Source organism: Echinococcus granulosus (assembly GCF_000524195.1).
Source record: "Echinococcus granulosus chromosome Unknown EG_S00031, whole genome shotgun sequence".
In the NCBI taxonomy this organism is placed as follows: Eukaryota; Metazoa; Platyhelminthes; class Cestoda; order Cyclophyllidea; family Taeniidae; genus Echinococcus; species Echinococcus granulosus.
Genome location: NW_020170411.1, coordinates 282,556 through 303,882, shown reverse-complemented (window position 1 = coordinate 303,882; position 21,327 = coordinate 282,556). Strand labels below are relative to the sequence as shown.

Sequence of the window (21,327 nt, the reverse complement as noted above, 5' to 3'; positions counted from 1 at the left end):
GACTCCCGATACGTCTTTCTGATCGGATTCGTTCTTAATAACCCCTGGCACATTTCAACAAGCGGTGTTCGCGAACGCTCCGTATTCTCGTCAGGGATCGGGAGCGCGGATAATCCCACCCGGTGCGTATCAATATATTTAAGTTAAATTAAAGGCATTTTTTAAAGAGATGGTATATTATAGGCAGTAGCTGTTTCTAAAGCTGTGTACCACTTTTTAGTAACTTCCTGTGACACTAAAACATGGAAAACCTAGTAATAAACAGGATGTAAATTGTATGAATTATATGATTTTTTGAGCTTTAGAATTGGAGTCCGTGTGTTTCTAGAGCGTCAGAAGAGGTTTAGTATTCAGTATTTACGAAAAGAGAGAAGCACTTTTCTCAGATTTTACAAGCAATGCCACATTTCGTGCACCAGGAAGTATTGTTTCAGTTCCATAATGTAGATTTTGGGTGTAAGTGATTATGCCTGCAAACCGCTGAACGCGCAATAGGAGTGCCATTTGACATTTGTACCTAACTAGAAGTGCGAATTAACTTAATGATTGATAAGTTAGTCTCTATGATTATAAGATCATTGTAATAGTAAATGCTGATGTAACCAGCGACCTCAATCATCAAAAATACATCTTGTTTACCAATCCAAATACCGTGGACATCCATGGCGCAGCGTCAGGTCGTCCATTCAGTCGTGCTGACCACGTCTATAAGTTTGCGCCTCAGCGATGGTTGCTGGCATCATTCGCCGTACATGTGCATACTTGACAGCTGAAGGTGGTGACGACGATGACTCACTGAACATGTCATGGTTGACTTGATGGCTTGTGAGAGGAGCGGTGGCATTAGCCGTGAAGATCACCGGAGTGAAAAAACCCACTGACTTTGTGACTGAGATAAAATGAAATGAAGCCAAGTGGTAACTGTTATCGGGACTCCCAAAGACGACAGTAACTGGCAGGAGATGCTATCACGACTGGGAGGAGGAATTAACCGAGTTCACTATTATGTGCCATCAAAAATCAAAATATCGCACCATCCCTTTGCCCAATAGAAAATCTAACAGTTGTTTTACTACTTCACTAGATTCTTTATTTATAAGGTATCAAAGACATCCGTAGAAGTATTAATATACCAGGGCATGCACGAAATTCCCGATGTGATTTGCGTGAATCAGCTATATTATGCATCCTTGCCCCTTCTAGATTATCAAGGCTGGAAACCAGGCAAAAAGATGTTTGTTTTCAGCAAGAAAAAAAATAATTTTACATCCTATCAGTTCGGATCAAAATTGGCCTGATAATTAAAGACTGATTTTGGAGTAAAAAGGTGGAATCTCGGTCTAAATAGCGTTTGAAAAAGGAATTACGAGTCTGAAACGCCACCGGAGCTCGTCACCAGAGTTAATGGTGCCTTAATCATCCGAGGCGCGTAATGGCCGATAAATTGTAATAATTAAAAAACGGTTGTGATCTTTAGCCCTTCCGAGATGACCGAATTGATTGGCAGTTAACGGATACCATTTTAAAGGCACTCATGCACTGGCTGTTGTGACGCAAAGAGAAGAGGAATGAGAAACGGTCCTGGATCCATCAAGTACATGCAAGTACAAGTACAGAAGAAATAAAGACCACACTTTTTTTCTACTAATAGCTTCGAGCTGTCATTGTAATTACTGACTTCATTCTGCTAATCGGTGAAGAAGAAATCAGACTCATGCGTTTTATTCACACTAGGTACTTGTGGACGCAGCATGGTGTAAAATTGTGTGTATGCACTGTTTAAGTAGTGCTTGGATCGGCCGATTGTAGTGATTTTTCGACGATGGCGGCGCTCCGACCACTTGTAGGAATAACAACTGCGGTTGAGGACAGAAGTTAATGGGACCTAAAATGGCCAACTCATCGAAGTTTTAGTCTACGAGATGAGACCTTTAGCTACCCCAATCAAACCTCAGCTCGAAATATCTGTTGTTCTCCTTATTTCCAATACAATTTATTTCGATCGGGCATAATACATTCAGTTTTATCTATACCCTACATTCAACTTGCATAGCCTTTAGCACTGAAAAAAAAACAATGATACACCAAGAGCTGAACCATTGGAACCAGAATCATCACTGAAATCCTTTCAACACAGGGATTGCTTCAAGACGCCTGTTATCGTTCAACAAGGTACATTCTCCTGGTTCCAACCAATAGCAATACTGTCTAAAATCAGTTCGCTTGATTCTAGTCAAAAGTGAACAACAGCGCGCCTTTGATCCATGGTTCTTGTGGAGGCAATGGCGTGGCCATAAAACCGAAACCCATAACACTTTCAAAAAGACGTGTTTTATGACAAATTTGGTAATGTGGCTCGATGTGGCAATAACGACGAGAGTTCAAAAGCCACACAGAATTGACGAGCCCTATCCGAGGATAATTGATACTAATGGGCGCTCCACTACACCATGGTGTTCCGGCCACACGGCACGCCAACCAATAGAAAGCGCACCTGTCCCACTACAGCCACTGCCTTTCCCGTGCCTCGCACTATTCCGACCGTCTCGGTTGCTGGCCTGTCTGTGCCACACACGCGTGCGCGCACCCTGTGCTCGCGTTGTCCGTCCGCGTGTCCACCTATCGGTGCTCGCTCACACGTGCGCTGTGTGGACGAGACCGAGACTAAAAGCGCTCGCGTCAAGTGTCGCGCTATCCACACAGCATTTCCCTCGTCTGGCAATCCCTACACGCGCATGCGCACCCACGCACATGACTCGATAATGCAAGGAGAATGATTTCTTGAGGCGAAAAGGGGGGACAGGTTGGGGGAACATGGCTTGCCTGGTTGTAAAGCGCTTGCCACAAACGGGTTCGTTTCTCATTGTCGCCCGATCGCCTTCACAGCAAGATTGCGTGGCACGCATTCAGCAATTAATGGTCGATTCGTGTAGCGCATTTACTACAACTAGGAATCTATTTTTTAGCAAAAACTTGTGCAGATTGACTGTGCTATAGACCTTGATGACCCTATGAAAACGCATTAAAATGGTGCTGCTTGTTTTGTTGACTTAACACTGGCCTATAAGGAATGATAACGCGGGTGAAGTGGATAGTTGAGAAAAATGAACCGCCTACAACATTGTCATTAACTTTGCGGGAATAACTATTCTGTGAGACCGGGATAGTGACCTCACCCATTCCGATAAAAAAAACTCATGAACGTTTGAAGTGAAGTTCAGCTTTCCTCAAGGTTTGAAGAGTAGAACAAGCCTCGCCGTCTGACAAGGTGACGCTGGGGACCACGAAGTCCCATAAACTTACCTGATTTGATCGCCCAGGAATGAAACAGTGTACATCACGTGTAATTCCAAATGTAGTACCACAAGCTCGCACAAACTCACGAGTTATACTGTGCAGCGATCTGAAAACTGGTTATGAAAATAGTTGCGCAACAGCTCGCCGAGCCCCGTAAAATTCGCCAAGCGTACCGTCCACCTTATGGGACGAAGTCGACAAACCAGTTTCATTTAATGTGAATGACCAGTAATGGCGCAATAATCGCCTCACTAAAGAATAACTTTTGCACTGAAATCGTATTTACCTTCCACTTGACTGAAAAGGCTGTGAATAGAGCGTAACACCGTGAGGTGGGAGAAAATAGATGGAATTTCTGCATGAATTTCCATGAGGTTAGCACAATTTGAGGCAAGTTGTGCCAGAGTGTTAGGTGAATAATTCAGAACGAGAGATCACAGCGAGATCGAAACTAAAGCTGAGGCGGTTGTCTCCATTCCCCAGCCACATTTTGTGGGCTAGTGGGTGAGTCATAGGCACCTACCGGCAAATTGGTAAAGATGGTTGTCACACTGACACCTTAAAAACCGCTACTCATGTGTTGCAGGCTTTTGACCAAGGGTAAACAGCCAGCCATACTTCTGGGACAAATAATGAGCAACCAAAAACAAGGTCTAGCATTCGGGAGCTGAGATCTCCCTCAACTGCGCATACTAAAAAAAACTTGCACAGTTTGACAAAGAAATTATTGAGTATTTACCAGACAATTGTGTCACCTTTTGCTCAGCGGCAAACACTGTAAGTGATGAAAAGTGGACAACTATGCAAGACAATTTGGGGCTTCCTAAACACTACTTCCATTCCTTACAGAAAACACCACTTACACTTACAAAAATCATAAATGACAGTGAAATGTCTCACCATCAGCGACAAAAGTATGATACCGATCAGTTGGCTTAACAGCCTGAACAACCGAGGTGAGACGTGGGCACAACTCCTCGATGACAAACTTGTCGCGATCCAACGAGACGGTTCGGTTCGGTAGTCATAGCTACAACAAGACCATCCTGCAAACGCCTAAAATATGTGGGTTTAATGTACAATAAAATTAAATTTTGAGCAATGCGCACAGATGTCAAGAAAAATGAAACGATCCAGACCATGAATCACAAAACCTAAAAAGGTAGGATTCACGAAATAAACTGCTGAGTCCGAAGCAGTTTAGGATAATGGCTGCTCAGCATAAACGGAGAAACAACATGTAAAGTATGCACGTGTATTTATTTGATGATGCCAGTATAGGTGCAATGAGAATAAAATATACATGAGGAGTGAATTAACATTACCGCCACAGAAAAAGGAACAAGTTGGCCTAGGCCCAAATAAAACATCCATCAAGTTGTCATCAGCACGTGTCAAGTGGCAGTAACGGTAAATGTATAAAATTCCACAGGGGTAGTCGGTACACATCGAGCACTGTACAAACATGAAAGGGTGACATCATCGTGGTCGTATCATTTGTCGTTATTGTGCACGTAGATAAAAAAGGCAACTAGTCACTGTACACAGTGGACGGGGGAGGGGATTAAAGAAGAATGTACAGAAGTGGTGAAGAGGATGGGCTACCTGAGGTTATGTGGTGGAAGGGAAAGGTCTTTCTCCGCCTCACCGTCCTCACTTGACGGCGAAGTGGAGAGGAGAGCGAGGCATTTGATCAGCGTGCTCGACGCTTCTGTCCCCGAGAGAGCCATCTCGCACAACAATGTCTCGTAGGCCCTCAGCTGCCTACCAGCGAGAAAGACAACATGGACGCGTTTTGAAAGATTCACACAAAGGACCGGCTATAAACTTACCTTCGAGCGGCAGACGAGTAAGTGGCCAAATTGTGAAGGATTAGAGCAGCCGTGAGACGAACGTGTTTGGTAACAGGGCCCTCTCGCATAGCATCGGACGTGGTTGGCATGAAGTCAGCCTGCAGAGCCTGTCGGAACTCACAGTCGGCTACTGCGGCCCTCGTCGCACTGAGAGAGGGTTTCATTGTGGTCAGAGGGGTCAGAAGAGATCCCTCCGACTCCACTGTGACACTGTTTGTCGAAGCAGTGGAGAGAAGCTTGTTGGGTGCACCAGGAGGATGTGTGGCGCAGTGCTGCTCGTGCAGGTGGTCCAGCAGTGACAGTGAGCTTCTCCGAGTGCCGGACTCTTTACATCCCAACCACTTGCAAGTCTACAAGCCCAGTCAAATGGAGTACCACGTCTTTGGAGTTTACAAAGGGAAAGCTACGGTCAGGTGATTATTCACAGTAGTGACTAGTTTGCAATAAAAGCCTGTAGGTATAGCAATGGAAGTAGAGGGGTGAAACCTTAGTGGATTTGGAAAACGAATCCAGAGGAATTACGGATTTGGGTTTCACGAAACTAACAGGAAATGATAGAGCTCAAAACAGGTGTGAGTGTAGTCTGGGTTCAAAAGATGGACTTCTTAAGCGCATGAACTTGGCAATGGCATACACTTTTGTAAAGGACATGCTATTAGTTATTTAGAAACGTTGGGCCAAGCTCAAATTACAAGGGAAAATCAAGTCGATTGAACTTTTAACTTTCATGGTAACACGTGGAACAGAGTGGAAGAACTTACGATTTCCTGTTGACCTCTAATGGGAGTGAAGTGAGCAGAGTAGACGTGGGAGAAGAGACGGTCGACAGAAGGGAAGGACTTTTGGCATTCCGCCCAACGACAAGCGAAGACTGTAGGAGGGACTGTGAGGCGTGTCTGCTGTGGTACTGCAGCAGCAGTGGCAGTAGTAAGGAGGGGCTGATGATGTGGCTGAGGAGAAGTTCCGGGCCCAGGTCCAGTTGTGAGTGCGGATGCCACGGCGGGCAGAATGGTCGCGGCAGTAGGCGCGATAGAGAGTTGTGCATTGGGTGCGAGAGAGTATACAAATACCTGCTGGGCTCCTCCAGTCACTCCACTCACGGTGGAAGTAGTCATGAAGGTACCAAGGCAGGTTAAAGTGGGTGTAGCGGCAATCTCGGCGCCAGCACCACTGCCACCAGTCCCAGTGACAACGCCGGGAGTTGTGGCATTGGGAGCAGTGGACTGCATGACAAGGGAGGCCCGACACTGAGAAGAAACCTTATTAGAAGTAGTGGGCAAGAGGGTGCGAAATTGCAGAACGCCCTGTGAGCTATCAATCAGGGTAGCACCCGTTGCACTCATGCCCATGCTTCCGCCTGCCGGGCCACCGCCGCTCCCGCCACCAGTACTGCCGAAGCCGTTCAATACGTGCTTCCCGTCCATGCTTGGAAGGACTATTGCAGAAGCTGCGATCACTGGCTGTTGAAGGTGTATCCCACTGAAATTGATGAAATACAAATTAATATAATTTAGGAAAGCTAAAATCAAAGCATGAGTTGCAACATCTGAATTTACTACAGGTTCAGCATAATTCACCACCAATGTCTAAGACGTAGTGACCTGAAATAGAGTGACAGTGGAGATGAAGTATGTAATCCAAAAGGCTTACGGAACGAGTTAAAAAGATTGAAAGTGGTTCAAAGTACATAATTCAGCTCTCATGGAAGGACGCAAGCGAAAGGGATGATACTGCTGCTTACTTGGGGGTGAATTCGATGGGACCATTGGAGGAGACGGGGATGAGACTGTCGACAAATGTGGTGGTATTGGTGGCGAGAAGTTTGATGGGATGCGCGTTGGCGCCATTGACGAACGTGGTGTTAGTCAGCGCTCCGCCACCACCTCCATTTGCCTTGACTGCATCCTCCACCAGACGCACGTGCTTCACACCCGCGGTTGCCTCCGCAGCTGGACCCTCGATCAAATTGACCGCACTACGTTTCCGATTCGACTGGAGAAGAAGAGGAAATACGGTGTCTTTGTTTCAACTGCATACAGGACTGCGGTCGCTTTTCGGCATCCCGTGACCCGGTCTTTATAGCTACGGCATGGAATTATGCACTCGCCTTGTACATGTTTACGACAAAGCCATTTCTAGACCCTTAGGGTTTATAAATTCCCTGGGGAGAATACAGACGCCACAATATTGAATAGACTGAGGTAAAGCTGCCAGTTGACTGTTAATAAGAGGGCTCTCAATACTCCTCAATTCATAAATTAAGAATGCTTTCGTAAGCAGCGCTGAAAATAATCAACGAATGCGTCTATTTTGCTTGCAAAAACGTCCGAAATGAAAGTATGAACCCCTACAAGCATGAGTAGTTCAAAACACAGATAGAAAATGCGATTCAAAAAGGTCATTCACTTCCGGCTTTTTGATTAGGGCCCAAATGAAGCTAACTAAGGTCATACCTACTTATTAAAATTACCCAACAAATGAATTACCGTTCAAAATACCCCGACAATGGGGGCCAACACATGGTGCTATCAAAAATGATATGCAACAAGTCAATCCACGGTAAGAAAGGGAGATATGAGAACTGTAAAGCATGCCGTACTGTTCCGGTGGTAGGAAGCCCAGCGCTGGTTACGCGAAAGAAGTTTGGGGAATTTTCACGGGTAAAAAAGGTGCCCTACCGCAGCCCCCCAAAATAGTGCATTTTCACATGTCGCACAATTCAACCTTGGGAAGAAAACTGGACCAGAATGAAGGTGTCGGTGGGAGAGATATCCCCTTCATGAAAGGCAACTCTCACCAGAGATCGAGGGAGAGAGCGCACAAGCTGGCGGGTGCGCACAGCGCAAAGGAGGCTGTGCGTGCGTGTGCACGCGTGACGTGATAACGACAATAAACGGAGAAGCGGTGTGGCATCGGTAAGAGAGCGCCAACCACTGCTACATATGCGGCTTCAAGGTCCTGACACACGCATATATACATACTCACGTGGCCTACACACATATGGACACGCAACACGTGCCTGTGCATGCGCGCTAAGTCAACGCACGACCTTGGCATGCCCCAATCAGGTCACTAAGATGTCGTGCGCATGTACGTTTATGTGTTTGTGTTCGTACGAAACATGTAAACCACGTGGAGGCGGGGAAGCCAGGCATCGCTACGCTTTGGATGGCATCACTCACCTTCGAGGAAGCCGGTGCGGTCGTCCGGTGGGTGAGACCCTTCCCTTCAGAATTCTGACTCGCCAGACACGTTCCCAGCATGTGCTGAACGCCTGATGAAAAAAGCAAGGGTAGACTCGGGCGAATCAATGAGCTGGAGGAGGGAGAGGAGACTCAAAACTCACCAAGGGTTTGCTCAACCGGTTCAGGTGCATCTACATGTTTGAGCTTGTTGTAGTGGATTTCGACATTTCCATTGGGAACGAGAACCTTTACCTGGTCGACCGGGGGAAACACCATCCTAGAAGGCAAGTGAGAGCAATTTTTAGGCGAGAAAGTCGTTTTAATGAGCAAAGTGCCACGTGTGCGTACTGCTATTACTACCACAACAGTGACTAAGCACAGTGTTGTTGACTCACACTAGAGCACGGAAACAATCGCAAGCGGTGCACGCCCTGGTTAGGCACTATTGGCGATCGCCTGCCGCGAGGAAGATTAATTATTCGAAATACTATTATTCATTTAACTGGTGAGCTGAAACATCCTCTGCGCCGCTATCGAGCCATCTACATATAGTGCGAAATGTGTTTATAAAACCAATTTCCCCTGACAAATAATTGATGGGAAACTGTCGAGCATCAGCGGTAACAAACAGTAAAGTTAAAATACGGATTACTGTAAAAAAGGACTAAGAATGAACAGAAAACGGGATACATTCTACCGTGGATCAGTGCTTTGTTCAGTTAGATAAGGTAATTAATAAATCGCCGTCTTTAGCGAAGTACAGACTGACCGATTTGTGTAATCGAAACCCGACAAAGCTGGGTTGGATACAAATCGATAAAAGTATATGCAGCGGATCCCCCATTACCAAATTAAAACAACGATGCATGCTTTGAACTATGCGCAAGAGGGCGATTTACAAGCAATATATATGGATGGAACTAAAAACCTGTGGATTTTATTTGGAAATACCAAGGGCTAGAAAGTGGCAGTGACTAGTTAAGTCACCAGGTCTAGACAGACCAGCATAAACGACAGTGCATTGGAGTAACGAAAGAAGTAGAAATAAACATAGAACTGAGCTATTTTCCAAAACAGAGAATAAACAGCTGCTTTAGGTGCACTCAAAACTGGGCCTCACTTGATCATGGCATGGAAGTCGCCCGCGGAGAGAGCCCCACCGGACGAAGACCCAAACTGAGCCTGGTGGGCCTTCTGATAGTCAGCGTAGATCTGAACCCGTGGAAAGCTCGACTGCGGATGAACCTCGTAGTTCTTATTGAGCCAAAATACTGCGAACTCGCGTTTGTCTGTGGGTGCTTCGGGATACGGCTTAGGCAGGGTGTTTATGAGGGAGGGGGGTAAGGAGGGGGTGGAGGAAGATGACAGGAGAGGTCCTCGCGGTTGCTGCTGCTGCTGCGAAGGCGGGGAGGAGCTAGTCTTCCGTTCCACCGCTTGCTGCTGCAGTTGCTGCTTCCCGTTGGTCACAGAAGAGGGGATAACAGAGGGCTTGGGCGCCGTGACCACCACAGGCAGGACCTGAGTCTGGGGAACAGTAGCGTGCTGTTGAGGCGGCACCTGAGTGAGCACCACCGTCGTTGACTGTGGCTTGGAATCAACAGCCTCGACTGCAGTCATCAGTGGGGTGACAGAAATAGTGGTCTACGAGAAACATACGAAACCAACTAATAGTAACTCAAAGAAATGTCAATCCCGCTGATTTTAGTAATCAGCGAAGTACTAACCCAACTGATAAACTTGTTTAAGAGTGCCTGGACATCTTAAAAAAAGGGTGAAAATTCCCACAAGATGATGGCAGCAAAAGGCTGGGATTAAAATTTTGACAAGAAATAGAAATCTGATGCTTCGCTTAAGCATGAAAACTTGTTGGAACAGCAAGATAACGGATAACATGACACTTTGCACGGATATGAGCCCAAGGCAATCGTATGAACATCGGTGTTATAAAAAGGGAGGTGGGTTTCAACGCAGATAAAAACTAGAAATTGAAGCATAAAAACATCACTTAAAAGTAAAAAAAGGAATTGGATAGCTCGGTGGAATTGCAGATACCGAGCACCAGACTGTTAGGCTACCGGACTCAATGGTTGAGTTCATTAGCTCACATTCACAAGCAGTTGGACCAATCATGAGAAGTCTAAGTTTAGTGAGGAGACAAATGTTAAATCAAAGTGAGGATAACGCACGATATACTGACGCGCACCTCGCAAGCTACAATAAGGGGACGGAAGATGTAAAACAGACTTTATTACCATCTATAGTGCGCTGGTAGTAGTTTAGAAAAAGAATTGCTGAATCAAACAGATCAATGCTATCAAACACCACTGCCCCTCATAAAATTGGTTTCAAGAATTTCGTGAAGTGCAAGTAAACAGTGTTAATAGAGCGAAAGCTAAAGCAGAAGTTCGTCAACAGCTAATCATTCTTTCCCAGTAAAACGCAATTCAAAGAATGTAAACCCTTTCGGAGCTGTCAAGGAGAAAAAGGAAGGGAACCTACCTTGGCTACGGAATTGGGTAGCGGGACGGAGGACTCCTGCGCTGTTGCGGTCGCTGGCGTCGGTGGCAGCGGAAGGGGAAGCGGCTTCGCCACAGAGGTGGCGACACCTGTAGTTGGCACTGGGACGGCATAGCAACCGGCATGGGGCCGCGGCGCAGGGCTCAGAAGGAGGCATGAAGTGATTGTGGGGTTTGGAGCCTTTTTCACAGGCTCCGGTGGAGCCATCGTAGGTGCGACCGGTTTTTCCATGATACGCCTTGTCGAACTCGACTGGGACATACTAGCCGTCGCAGTATTAGTGGGGGCAGCAGTGGCTATTGAAGTAGGACCCGGTACCTGCAAAAATAGAGAGATAAAAGATCAATACTGCCTATCTTTTTGGAGTAATCCAATACCAGATTGGCAAAATTTACACAAAAGACTCCGACAGTGCAAGCAGTGCTAGTTTGGGGGTGATGGGGTGTCAATTCGCATTAAGAGATTAAGCATGTGAATCCCATACGCATCGTGTCGTCCTGCACACATAAAATCATACAACTTGTGAGTTATTACTCGTGGAGCACACAAATACATACACAAAGGGAGATGGATCCAGCTATCCTTTCACGTCTATTGCGTTCACTGCAGCAAAGAAGGAATACATCAGCGAACATCGAATTGCCTTTATTCGATTAACAGATAGACAAACTAGGTGGACCCATTATTCTATGAAATTATTTCTTATAAACTCTCCATCACAGGAATTCACGCCCTCAAATTGGGCAGTTGTTGCAAAAAGAATTCAGATCGAATTAGTGCTGGTGCAGTGCAGGATATATTAAATTGCTATCAACTCATTTTTCCCTCAACAAAATACAACTCAAAGCCAAACTCGCAGACAGGTAATTAAGGGTGGCGAATGTACTAATACGCTAGGTCACATATTGCAGGATTTCAGTCATGGAAATAATTCTCTTACGTTAAGGATGATATTGAAAGGATTCTATAATGTTCCTTGATATCCCACTATAGGAAGGACGTACACTAACATTACTCCCAAAAAGAATTGAAGAACTCCAATGAGAATAATTCCTGGAAAAATGGATGCAAATAAGTATGTTGTAACACTTCGAAACGACTAAAAGATACGAAGACCAAGCAAACACGAATGAGTGATCCAAAAGAGCTTACTGAATAAAAGTACCAGGCACATTCCTAGGATGCTAAGGCAAATTAGGGGATAAGAAACTGAGGTCAAAAAATAACACACCCATTAATACATGTGTAATCTCGAAACACAGAACACAGGACAAATAAAACATTTATACAGCAGCTTTGAGCTGAGAATGTTAGGAAGTGAAAATAAGGCTCTACTTGAAGGAGAAACGGTGAGTCAAGAAAAAACGGGCGTGCACAAACCTGCATAACTCGAATCCGGATGAGACCATCAGAACCGAGGGACTGCGCCTCGAAGGTAAGGAAGCCAACGAGGGTGGAGACGAATCGATGCCTCTCGGTGAGAAGAGCATCACAGAGCGCTGGGCCCTGTGCCGAGAGAGCGAAGAGTGCGTCGAGAACCAGCACGAGCATGTGAAGGTCACGGAGGCAGGCCAATTGGAGGATTAGACCAATCACATGCCGTGGCAGTGACTGGGTGAGGAAATCAATATTTCTGGTGGAGGCCTCGATCAGGTAATTGTGCATGCTCCCTGGGTTACCCTGATGCGACTGCACTGGAGACTCGCACAGGTGGCGCATTATCATAAGTCCTACAGGCAAATTCAAGCGACAGTGATTTTCTTCGATGGTAAGTTGAAAGTACGCATTTATAGATATTTGTTTCAGTCCTGTGGACTGATTTCTTGTATTCCGATTTGGGACTCACTTGCTCAGATGCCTGTTAATGCGAGCGTTAATTTTGACACACATAAACAATAAAATCACTGGTTAAATTGGCCAGTGTGGAAGGAAGCCGGCGAGTTCTGACTCATACCTGCCCGTGTGCGCAGCTAGGCCAAAAGGTTGCCTGGATTCCTGTTTCGCCCGACTTTGGGCACGACAATATGATGGTGGGAAATCGTCCTGGTGTCGATGAAACAAAACACTTCAAAGTAAGCACTCAACCGGTTTTCAGGTAAGTTAAGAAGCGAGGCAATGGATCGATGCCACCTTTTTATGAAATAGAAAGCAAGGCTGCCGTGAAGACGACATATTTACCAAGAGATCCAAACGTACCCCTGATGGTGTCAACCCGATCTTGGGAGGATAGGAGATCAGGAAGGAGGTGGGATAAGACGTCGGAAAGTGGACCGATGACCGGGAAGTGGAGGTAGGCCAAAGTGTCTAATCCGAGTTGCCGCAGGGCAGTATGAGAGGAGTAAATGCATAGACAGACGAAGCGGAGCACGTCGGGCTCCTGGCTGAGGATCACCGAGTTGCCAGACGGTGTTACCACGAGGTTGCGCAGCACCATGGCCACCAACTGCACGCGAAAACCCTCCACATCGTGATAGGTCATGGTGTCACGGAAGGTCAAGGGACAGGAGTAAAAGGACTTGTCAGGGCGCTTTGACAGGTGCTCATCTGAAAGAAAACACCACCCTCGCTCAGAGGGCGACGAACGAATAAGCAGCATTGATTTCACCAGTAATAGCACCACTGAGATTGCCGCAGTCTACGTTGACATCAAAGTCAAATAAATAGGACAATGCGACTAATAATACATTAGGGTATCGGCGGTCACCAAAGTTCGAGCAGGGGAACCGAGGTCAAAATCATGCCCCTATCTTCTGCATATAAGAATATTGTTACCATGATAACGACAGGACCATAATAACACGTGGGAAGAGGAGCGGAAACAAATCACTTACGATAAAACACATCAGGGTTGAGAAATTGGCAACCATACTTGCTGAGGACCACGCTTCGCCAGAACTATAAAATTAGTGAATAAGAGAATTGCGGGGTTACTCACCGTGTGGAAATCTCGATTACACTGCGACCGCCACGCATCTTTTAAGAGGTAATAAGAACAAGGACCTGAAAACGTCGAATCGGATGAAAGCAACAAACCAGAACATACCGGTGGAATAAATTCCCACCGCAGAAAGCATAAGAGGAAGGATTTGAGGACAACGAGCCAAATCAAAACCATTTCGCTGAGAGGATATGAGGAGGATGGTATTGATTGCGTAATCCAGTTCGTTCGGTAAACCCGACTCCAAAGCTAGCAGGAGAGCTCGATACTCCACGGATTCGATGAGATCGGTGCTTAAATTCCAGCGGTGACGAAGGTGATTTTCAACTACTTGAAGATTGGCGGAGTCGTTGGCGAGATCAATTTCCAAGACCTGTGACACTTCCGCACCCGACTGCCCATCCAGACTGCGATGAACACGTTCAAAGGGCTCCAGATAGTTTTGAAAGACATTTTTTACGGCCTGACCAATGTTGACACAGTCCCGCTCCAGGGAAATGGCACCAGCAATCTCGTCCCAGAGGGACGAAGATGTTACCTTTTTTGAGCCACCACGAAGAGTGACTTCATTGTACAGCCTCACAAGGCTAACTGGATGCCCGTTCAGCCTCGGTTGTGAATTAAACAAATATCTAGGAATTGCGAATTGATTTAACTAAGAAAGCCTACCTAGGGACACCCCGGAGTTTGGCCAATTCGGTGGCAAATTGCTCCTCAGATATATCCAATACCAATGAACTCGAACTGCCCACTGGAACGTGAACACGACTTTTGTGTCTTGAGAGCATTTACGGTGTGTAACTAAGAGAGAAAGTGGGATGCATGGCTGGTGATACTGGAGGAGTAAAGGGGATCCAGTGCGGTGTTTCAGAGCTCAGGTCGCGTACCCTTGTGGGGGAAGGAGGTGGAGGCACGCAACCCACACTCAGCTGATGGTGACGCGTGAACGAAGGACAGTCAGGATACGCGCGCTATTTGCAAGAATGCCGTGTTGCACTTCAAATGGGACGTATGACGAGATGCGTGTGCGATGCTGTGTGGGTACGTGGATTTACGCGCAGCTACGCGTAACACACACACACCCAGGAGTTTTAGGCAATGCGGCGCTCGAGGCAGGGCGCAGACAACAGAGCGTAGGACGCTGGTATCTGGTCGCGCAAACTTTAGCCAGTAGCAAACGAAAATCTATGTGCAACAGCGTACGTCCTTCTGGTCTGGGTTATCGCCCCTAAACTGAGGCATACCGAACAGGACGCAAAGCAGTGGGACGGACAGGCACTCCCTGCGGGGTCGCGCTGCCAAACCTATTGATTAACAAGCCCGCTTCGACGAAAGCCAGTCAGCCACTACCACCGAGAAATCAGCCAATCAGATCACAAAGAATTTCCAAACAAATACTCATTTAATAAACAGTAAAATTTTGCATAATAAATAAATGCAACATGGATGAATAAACAATTTTAATGATATTATATAGGCATAACATTAGAAAAGTAGAAGGTTTTGCATTCGACCTCAGCTGTTGTTTAAGTTGACCGCAGAATTTCAATCTTACCTGCGTTTACATGGTTGTCGCATCGGAGCTAGGCTTTGGGGCGGAAAGACGGGACTTTAATATCCCGGGTACAGCAAAGTGCCTCTTTACAATCGTTTCGTAGACAAAGTCGGCAAAGCTCTAGTTTCGTTCTACATCCCATGCTTAAGCTGTTAAGAAGGCATGCGGAACGCAATTCGAGTGCTTTCACCAGGCATTTTGTTTTCAGGAATATAAGTCGGTTTCTGCCTTATTATAAAGGGCAATATGCTTAACACATAAAGGTGTACTTGTGCCAATTAAATATTTCCAGTGCAAATATTGTAACCGGGTCTGAGTTCACTTCTCAATTTCCGATGAAAGGTGGTCAAAAGAAATCACTGGAGTTCTCTGGGGTCAGCATGACTCCTTATTGGTATCTACAACTGCTATGACCTCCAGGTGCATAGCCGCTTCGTTGTTTCTCACCACTTAGAGTCCAAAGGCTTTAATACGCGTGGTCCGTCGCGGTTTCGCTTGTGTTCATTTTGCCTTACCCCGGATTTGCTGTTGCTTGACATTCTTCTCACTTTATTTCAGTGCTGTACATCATAAAGTGCGCTCAAAATCACCATGGTCTTCGTCACGGTGACTATCAGCGCTACCGGCAGTACGTTACGCGCAAAATCAGGCGCATGCGCAAGTCACTGCGATTTCAGCAAGGTACTCGTTCTCGTGTAGTTCCCAAGAAGCTGACTCCCGAAATAGTCACAGACGCTCGCTATCTCATCCTATCCGTCTTTGAAATCGAACGCTGTTGGGCGTATGCCATGCAGCTCAGAGCTGAGGCAAATTCGGAGCCTCGCAAAAGATTCCACATGATTTCACGTCTTAGCAAAGCAGCGAAATGTGCGCAAGGGCTCAATGAAATCATGGCGAGTGTGCCAATGTGTGGCGCACAGACCAAGCTGGAGTTGACTGCTTACATTCAGTGGATTAATGGTATTCTTCACTTCGAACAGCAGGTTGGTTTCATTGGTCGTGAATTGAGGCTGGGCTATGATTTCGTTAAAAGCAACAAGTGCAGTATGGCAACAAACAGCATAATGGTAGCAGCTGCTCCATTGTCTATTGATTCATTTAATGGTCAGCCTTTTTCCTGCGCTCCTCAAAGTCATTAAAAACTATTGCATTTGTGAGTTTCTGAAATCCTGTTTACTTGTATTCATCCATACATCAGGATTGGGTGAAGGCGAAAGATTTGCTGGAGTCGGCGCAGCAGATCTACACGGGCTTGGCGAGCTCTGTGGACGAGGACCTGCGAGCGGTGTACGCGGCGCGGACCGGCGAGATTCTGCCGCAGATTCGCTATTGTGCCTACAGTGTCGGCGATACTTCAGCAGCCAAGGAGCTGCGGGAGATGCGTGCCGGTGTGGAGGGTACCCTGGTTGAGGAGCAATTGGACGACCTTCTTAAGCAGATGCAGACCCTCCAGGCCGGGTCCGTGACCGAGGTCACCTGGCTTGGTACTACCATACCTGTCAAACTGGAAAAAGCCCGGCTGGCTGTTCTGGCTCTTCAGGCAGGTTTTACGCACTCCGTTCTCATACTCTAGCAATCACGATGGAATTCTACTGCCGTAACCCAGCCACTAGCTCACGTTTCGCAGTCTAGCTTCTATTTCTGTCCTTCCTCTTGTGTCAATTCTTAAATCTTAGCGGTACCAATGTGTTCCGACATTTCATGCTCATGTGTTAACATCTATGCATGTTATGCTTTGGAGTTGACCGCAAAAAGGACTTGCGTAATCTTTTGGCTACTTTTGTAACTTTAAAACTTAATTTTGAGTTGTCTCTAGGAAGCAGATGAGCAGTTGGCTAAGCTTCCGTCCAGCTACACGAAAGCGGCGATTTGCGATTCGACTCTGAAGGTCATTGTCGATGCATTGGTCGCTATTCGGGAAGAGATGCGCTGGTTGTCTAACTCTGAGGGGGTTGCTTCTGCGGGTCTACTGCCTGTGCAGGTCTCTCAGAAGGCTAATGCTACTGGCATTGAAAAGGTAACGGAGCTTTCTTTTCTCCTTAAAACATTTTTTTTTAATTTGTAAGAATGAGAAAATGGGTCAATTCATTTAGGGTCCAATAAATTTTTGTGACAACTTATGGGCATCCACCTCTATGGTGTATAAGCTACTTTTGTCTATTTTTGCAATAATCAGTGATGAGATTTTCCCGTTCCACACCTAGCTTCCTCGGCTGCAGCGTCTGAATATATACATGCAGTACTCGAAATTGAGTAAAACAATTTGGAGGACCCTTTACCAATTGGAGACGCTTATGTCAAACGTCGCACCGGAGCACCACCACGCCTCGTGGAATCTCATCACTTCAGGCTACCACAAGCCGCACGAATTCGCTCGCCTCTACGATACTGTCGTGCAGAACCTCCAGGAGGTGCTCACTCTACCCGGTGGCATCCAAGACAACGCCGAAATCAGGGCTCTCATCAAGGCCAAAATTGCTGCTTATAAAGCTTTAAGGTGGGTTTCCTAAGTCCTCATTCGCCTGCGTACGGCTGCAATCGGTGCTGATTTCTGCTTTGACTGCTTCAGGTGTTACTACCTAGCTTTGGCGTACCTTCGAAACAATCGTTTTTTGGAAAGTTCTTCGCTTCTTCAGCGTTGCCAGACGGAGGTGAAGGAGGCGGAAGCAAGTCTTTCAAAGGCTAATCTGCCGGAGTGTACTGAGGCAGAGGCGGTGCCAGGCCACTCACGCCCCTCCCTGCTGCAGCTTTTGCGGGATCTGCAGGACCAGATGGACACCGAAATGCTTGCCTGCAAGGCCGGCTACATGCTAGAACTCGCTGCTGGTGGAACCTCGAATGAATTCGTCGATGACGCCACCGTCTCTGCCTCCATTCCCAGAGCTGTGCTTAAGGAGGTGGGTTTTTACCTCATTTCGCATCTCTAATGCACACCACATACTCGACGGAACAACTTTTTTAAAGTGAATGTGCAGGCTTTGACTTATTTCTTACATCAAACTAGGTTTTGTCTCAAAATTGGCATAGCTAAAACATTGATTAATGGGCTACATAGCTCAATCTCATGCCTCATCCTTGGCTATCTCGGTTGTTGCACTCCGCGGTGACAGTCTCTTGATCCTGATAGTTTCAATGAATCCTGTGTATTTGGATATGATTCCTCGGACCTAGTGCGTTATTAGGCAGGACTCAAGGAGGATATGATTTGGGAACTAGAACTAAAGATGGTACAATAGACGAGTTCAAAAATTCATGTAATTGGAAATAGGGGCTTTTAAGCATTTTCATAATGACCATGCTTCGTCTTACCACACATCTGTTGTTGTGCTACTCCTGAGCTCTTTCCAAATGGGAGGCGCTAGATTTCAAGGCTTCACTAATCACTGTTTTGACTAAAGTATCGTAGAATTTGTTCATATAGCTGGGATTGGCGTCTCCTTTTATGTCCTGGTGGAACCCCCTTTGAAGGATAATTACTACGCTACCGAGAGAACTATCAATTGAGCTCTTAAGATGTTTGTTTTATTCATGAGGGAGAGTGATACTCAAATTGCCTCTGGAAATGTCTGACATGACTTTTATCCCTATGGAGCAACTTAACGTCTCCATTAGAATATCAGCAAATCGCTACCTTACTCTCATTTGAACCAGGCGTTTGATGTTCAAGTCGCGCGTGCATGTAGTCAGCGGTCACTGGCTATATATGCTTAAGTGTTTTTTTTACTGATACGTACTACCCCTGACAGAATAGTTATCAACAATCATTGCCGATACGCCAGGTTCTATGTATATCTGCATGTCCTTTTATTGCAGCCGCTGATCAGATCTCCGGGTGAATTCGTCCCCGAAAAGGTGATCTTGCGAAAGCTGACTACGCAGCCAGCGCCACTGGTGCCCTTCCCACCTGAGTTTGAAGCGATTCCGGTGAAACCAACCTTCTTTGATCTAGCCCTCAACCATATTAACTTCCCCACACAGCCCACGAAGGAGTCAGCCTCTGCTGGTATCACCGGCTTCATGAAGGGCCTCATCTGGGGACAATCGAAGAAATAGGGTGTCCGCCCCAATTTCGTCCTCAAAGCCTCTAACTCCTCTTTTCCTATTTTCTACTCAATTGCGTCAATCTTGGTTATGGGTAGAGGTGCATTACTTTAATACATCCTACATGTCGTGATTATTGGTATTGTGGATATTTGGACCTGGATGAATCATGGGTCATTTTGGGTCATTCTGATGCATTGGTGACAAAAGGTTAACCTAGATGATTGTGGTAGGGATTGAAACCGATGCGTCTCCCTCGCACAGTGGGTAAGGCTGGTAGGGCGAGAGGCGTCTGTGCCGTTGGGTGACATTTCCGATGGGTTCAGTTTAAGTTGCTCGGCCAAGGGTGTATTGATATCGATGTGGGGACGTGGAACACCAGGCCTGCCGCAGTTATTGAGAGCTGCTAAGGCATCTATCGGGGCAACCGCTGCTGCCATGCCATAGTTTTACACATTACCAGTAGAGTATCAAATACAAATAGGCGGAAAAAATGACCTAATGGGTATGGTAGATTCAGTGCATTTCACCAGAATGGGTAGGATTAAAGGGCCCAACGGGTATCAAAGTAGCGAACCCGACTGTTTTGAGATAATTTCAGCCAGAAAGGAATCATTGAATTAGAGCAATAATAGTTTCACACCGAATGAGAACTTTACGAGGTTTTAATTAAGTACAAGAAAGATATCCACATCAGTTTAAAAAAGCGACTGCTGTAACGTGAAAAATCACAGTGTCAGCGAATATGGATCACCAACGTACTGTGCTGGATATGTATATTCTGCCCGAGTACTATGTCCTCTTTCGTCTTCAAGGAAGCCTCTGGACGCTACATTGCCGTTATACCAGTTATTGCGGCACCCTTTTCCTAGTAAACTAGAGCTGGGACTCAAGAAATAGGTATACGCTAACAAATAACAAATAATTTTTCTCTTTCTTGTTGACAGCAAAAAGTGGTTTCGCTATTTGCAACTTTAAGGCCTATAATTAAAAGCAATGTTATAACGTTGAGCGAACGCGTATTCTGCTGAACTACTAGTCCTAGCAATAACTATGTTTTCATCGCCTATGCAAATAATTAAGTCAATCCATGTAATTACTTGCCGAATTTAGTCCTATGACATTGTTTTAGTAAGCCATAATGACCTAGAATTTGTCGATGCATTCAAGAGTGTACGGGCTTTGTCCCTTTAGGCGTTTGTATGCTGGCTTTCGGGGTCAGGTGGGTTTTCACCCACTTGCATCATGAAATTGATTTCAATTTTGCCTCAGTTTTGACGTTATTAGTCACTTTTTACCAAAATGGCTGTCAGACTTTTGTTCTTCTTCCTACTGTGACTCCCATCAATGCTTAATTTCTACAGTTTGCCATCCATTCATTAAATGATAACTTCGGACCTCCATAATTACTATTAAGCTGTTTATATCGGTGACCTGATTTGTCGTCATGTCTGTGTTGCATGCGTTTCTGTTAAAACAAGTGTTTACGAAAGTGGCCAAAGTATTATCTTTTAAAGCGTTTTTAGGGTTGGCATTGCACATTTTTTCTACTTCCCCCTCCCCCTATGTCACGCATTCTGCAATTCCTTCTTTAATGTACACAGCTTTCAATTTAAGTAATAGCTTATTTTGTTACAAAATTCCACAAAGTTTAGACCTGGCAAACCGTCGATAGTCCTTCAATTTTTTAAGACAGTCACGTGAAATAGAAAGAAAAATTATTTAGCAAGGCAGTAGCCACCTTAGCATTATGTTGAGATAATTTGTAATACGTCATATTAAGGCGATATGTTTTGCTGGCATTCCAAGTGGTATCTCATATACTGCTTATTTCTCTTCTGTATTGGGGTGTTTTCTTGTGTACTGTTATTAGCATTTTTAGTACGAATGGAGAACAAGGTTTTGTCTTCAAAACCCACTGCCGATATTCCAGTTAAGGAC

The 21,327-nt window shown here is 45.8% G+C and overlaps 2 protein-coding genes across 2 annotated transcripts; one reads left to right on the top strand and one right to left on the bottom strand. All coding sequences in view use genetic code 11, as the record gives it.

The window, feature by feature from the left end:
• Positions 1 to 686: 686 nt before the first annotated feature.
• On the bottom strand, positions 687 to 14,578 carry EGR_04747 (AT-rich interactive domain-containing protein 2; the record flags this gene model as incomplete). Its single annotated transcript, XM_024493996.1, has 17 exons — positions 687 to 889; positions 4,198 to 4,240; positions 4,287 to 4,353; positions 4,903 to 5,061; positions 5,130 to 5,500; positions 5,912 to 6,629; positions 6,892 to 7,142; positions 8,333 to 8,424; positions 8,497 to 8,612; positions 9,456 to 9,976; positions 10,835 to 11,170; positions 12,233 to 12,582; positions 13,049 to 13,396; positions 13,684 to 13,747; positions 13,788 to 13,852; positions 13,896 to 14,398; positions 14,460 to 14,578. 17 exons carry the CDS (start codon positions 14,576 to 14,578, stop codon positions 687 to 689), a joined length of 4,326 nt encoding a protein of 1,441 aa, XP_024351561.1.
• Positions 14,579 to 14,773: 195 nt separating this feature from the next.
• EGR_04746 (Signal recognition particle protein) lies at positions 14,774 to 19,398 on the top strand (the record flags this gene model as incomplete). The annotated part of the gene is made up of 7 exons (XM_024493995.1): positions 14,774 to 14,831; positions 15,904 to 16,328; positions 16,544 to 16,903; positions 17,162 to 17,362; positions 17,550 to 17,842; positions 17,915 to 18,242; positions 19,159 to 19,398. The coding sequence occupies 7 exons, from the start codon at positions 14,774 to 14,776 to the stop codon at positions 19,396 to 19,398; spliced, it is 1,905 nt and encodes a 634-aa protein (XP_024351560.1).
• Positions 19,399 to 21,327: the final 1,929 nt, after the last annotated feature.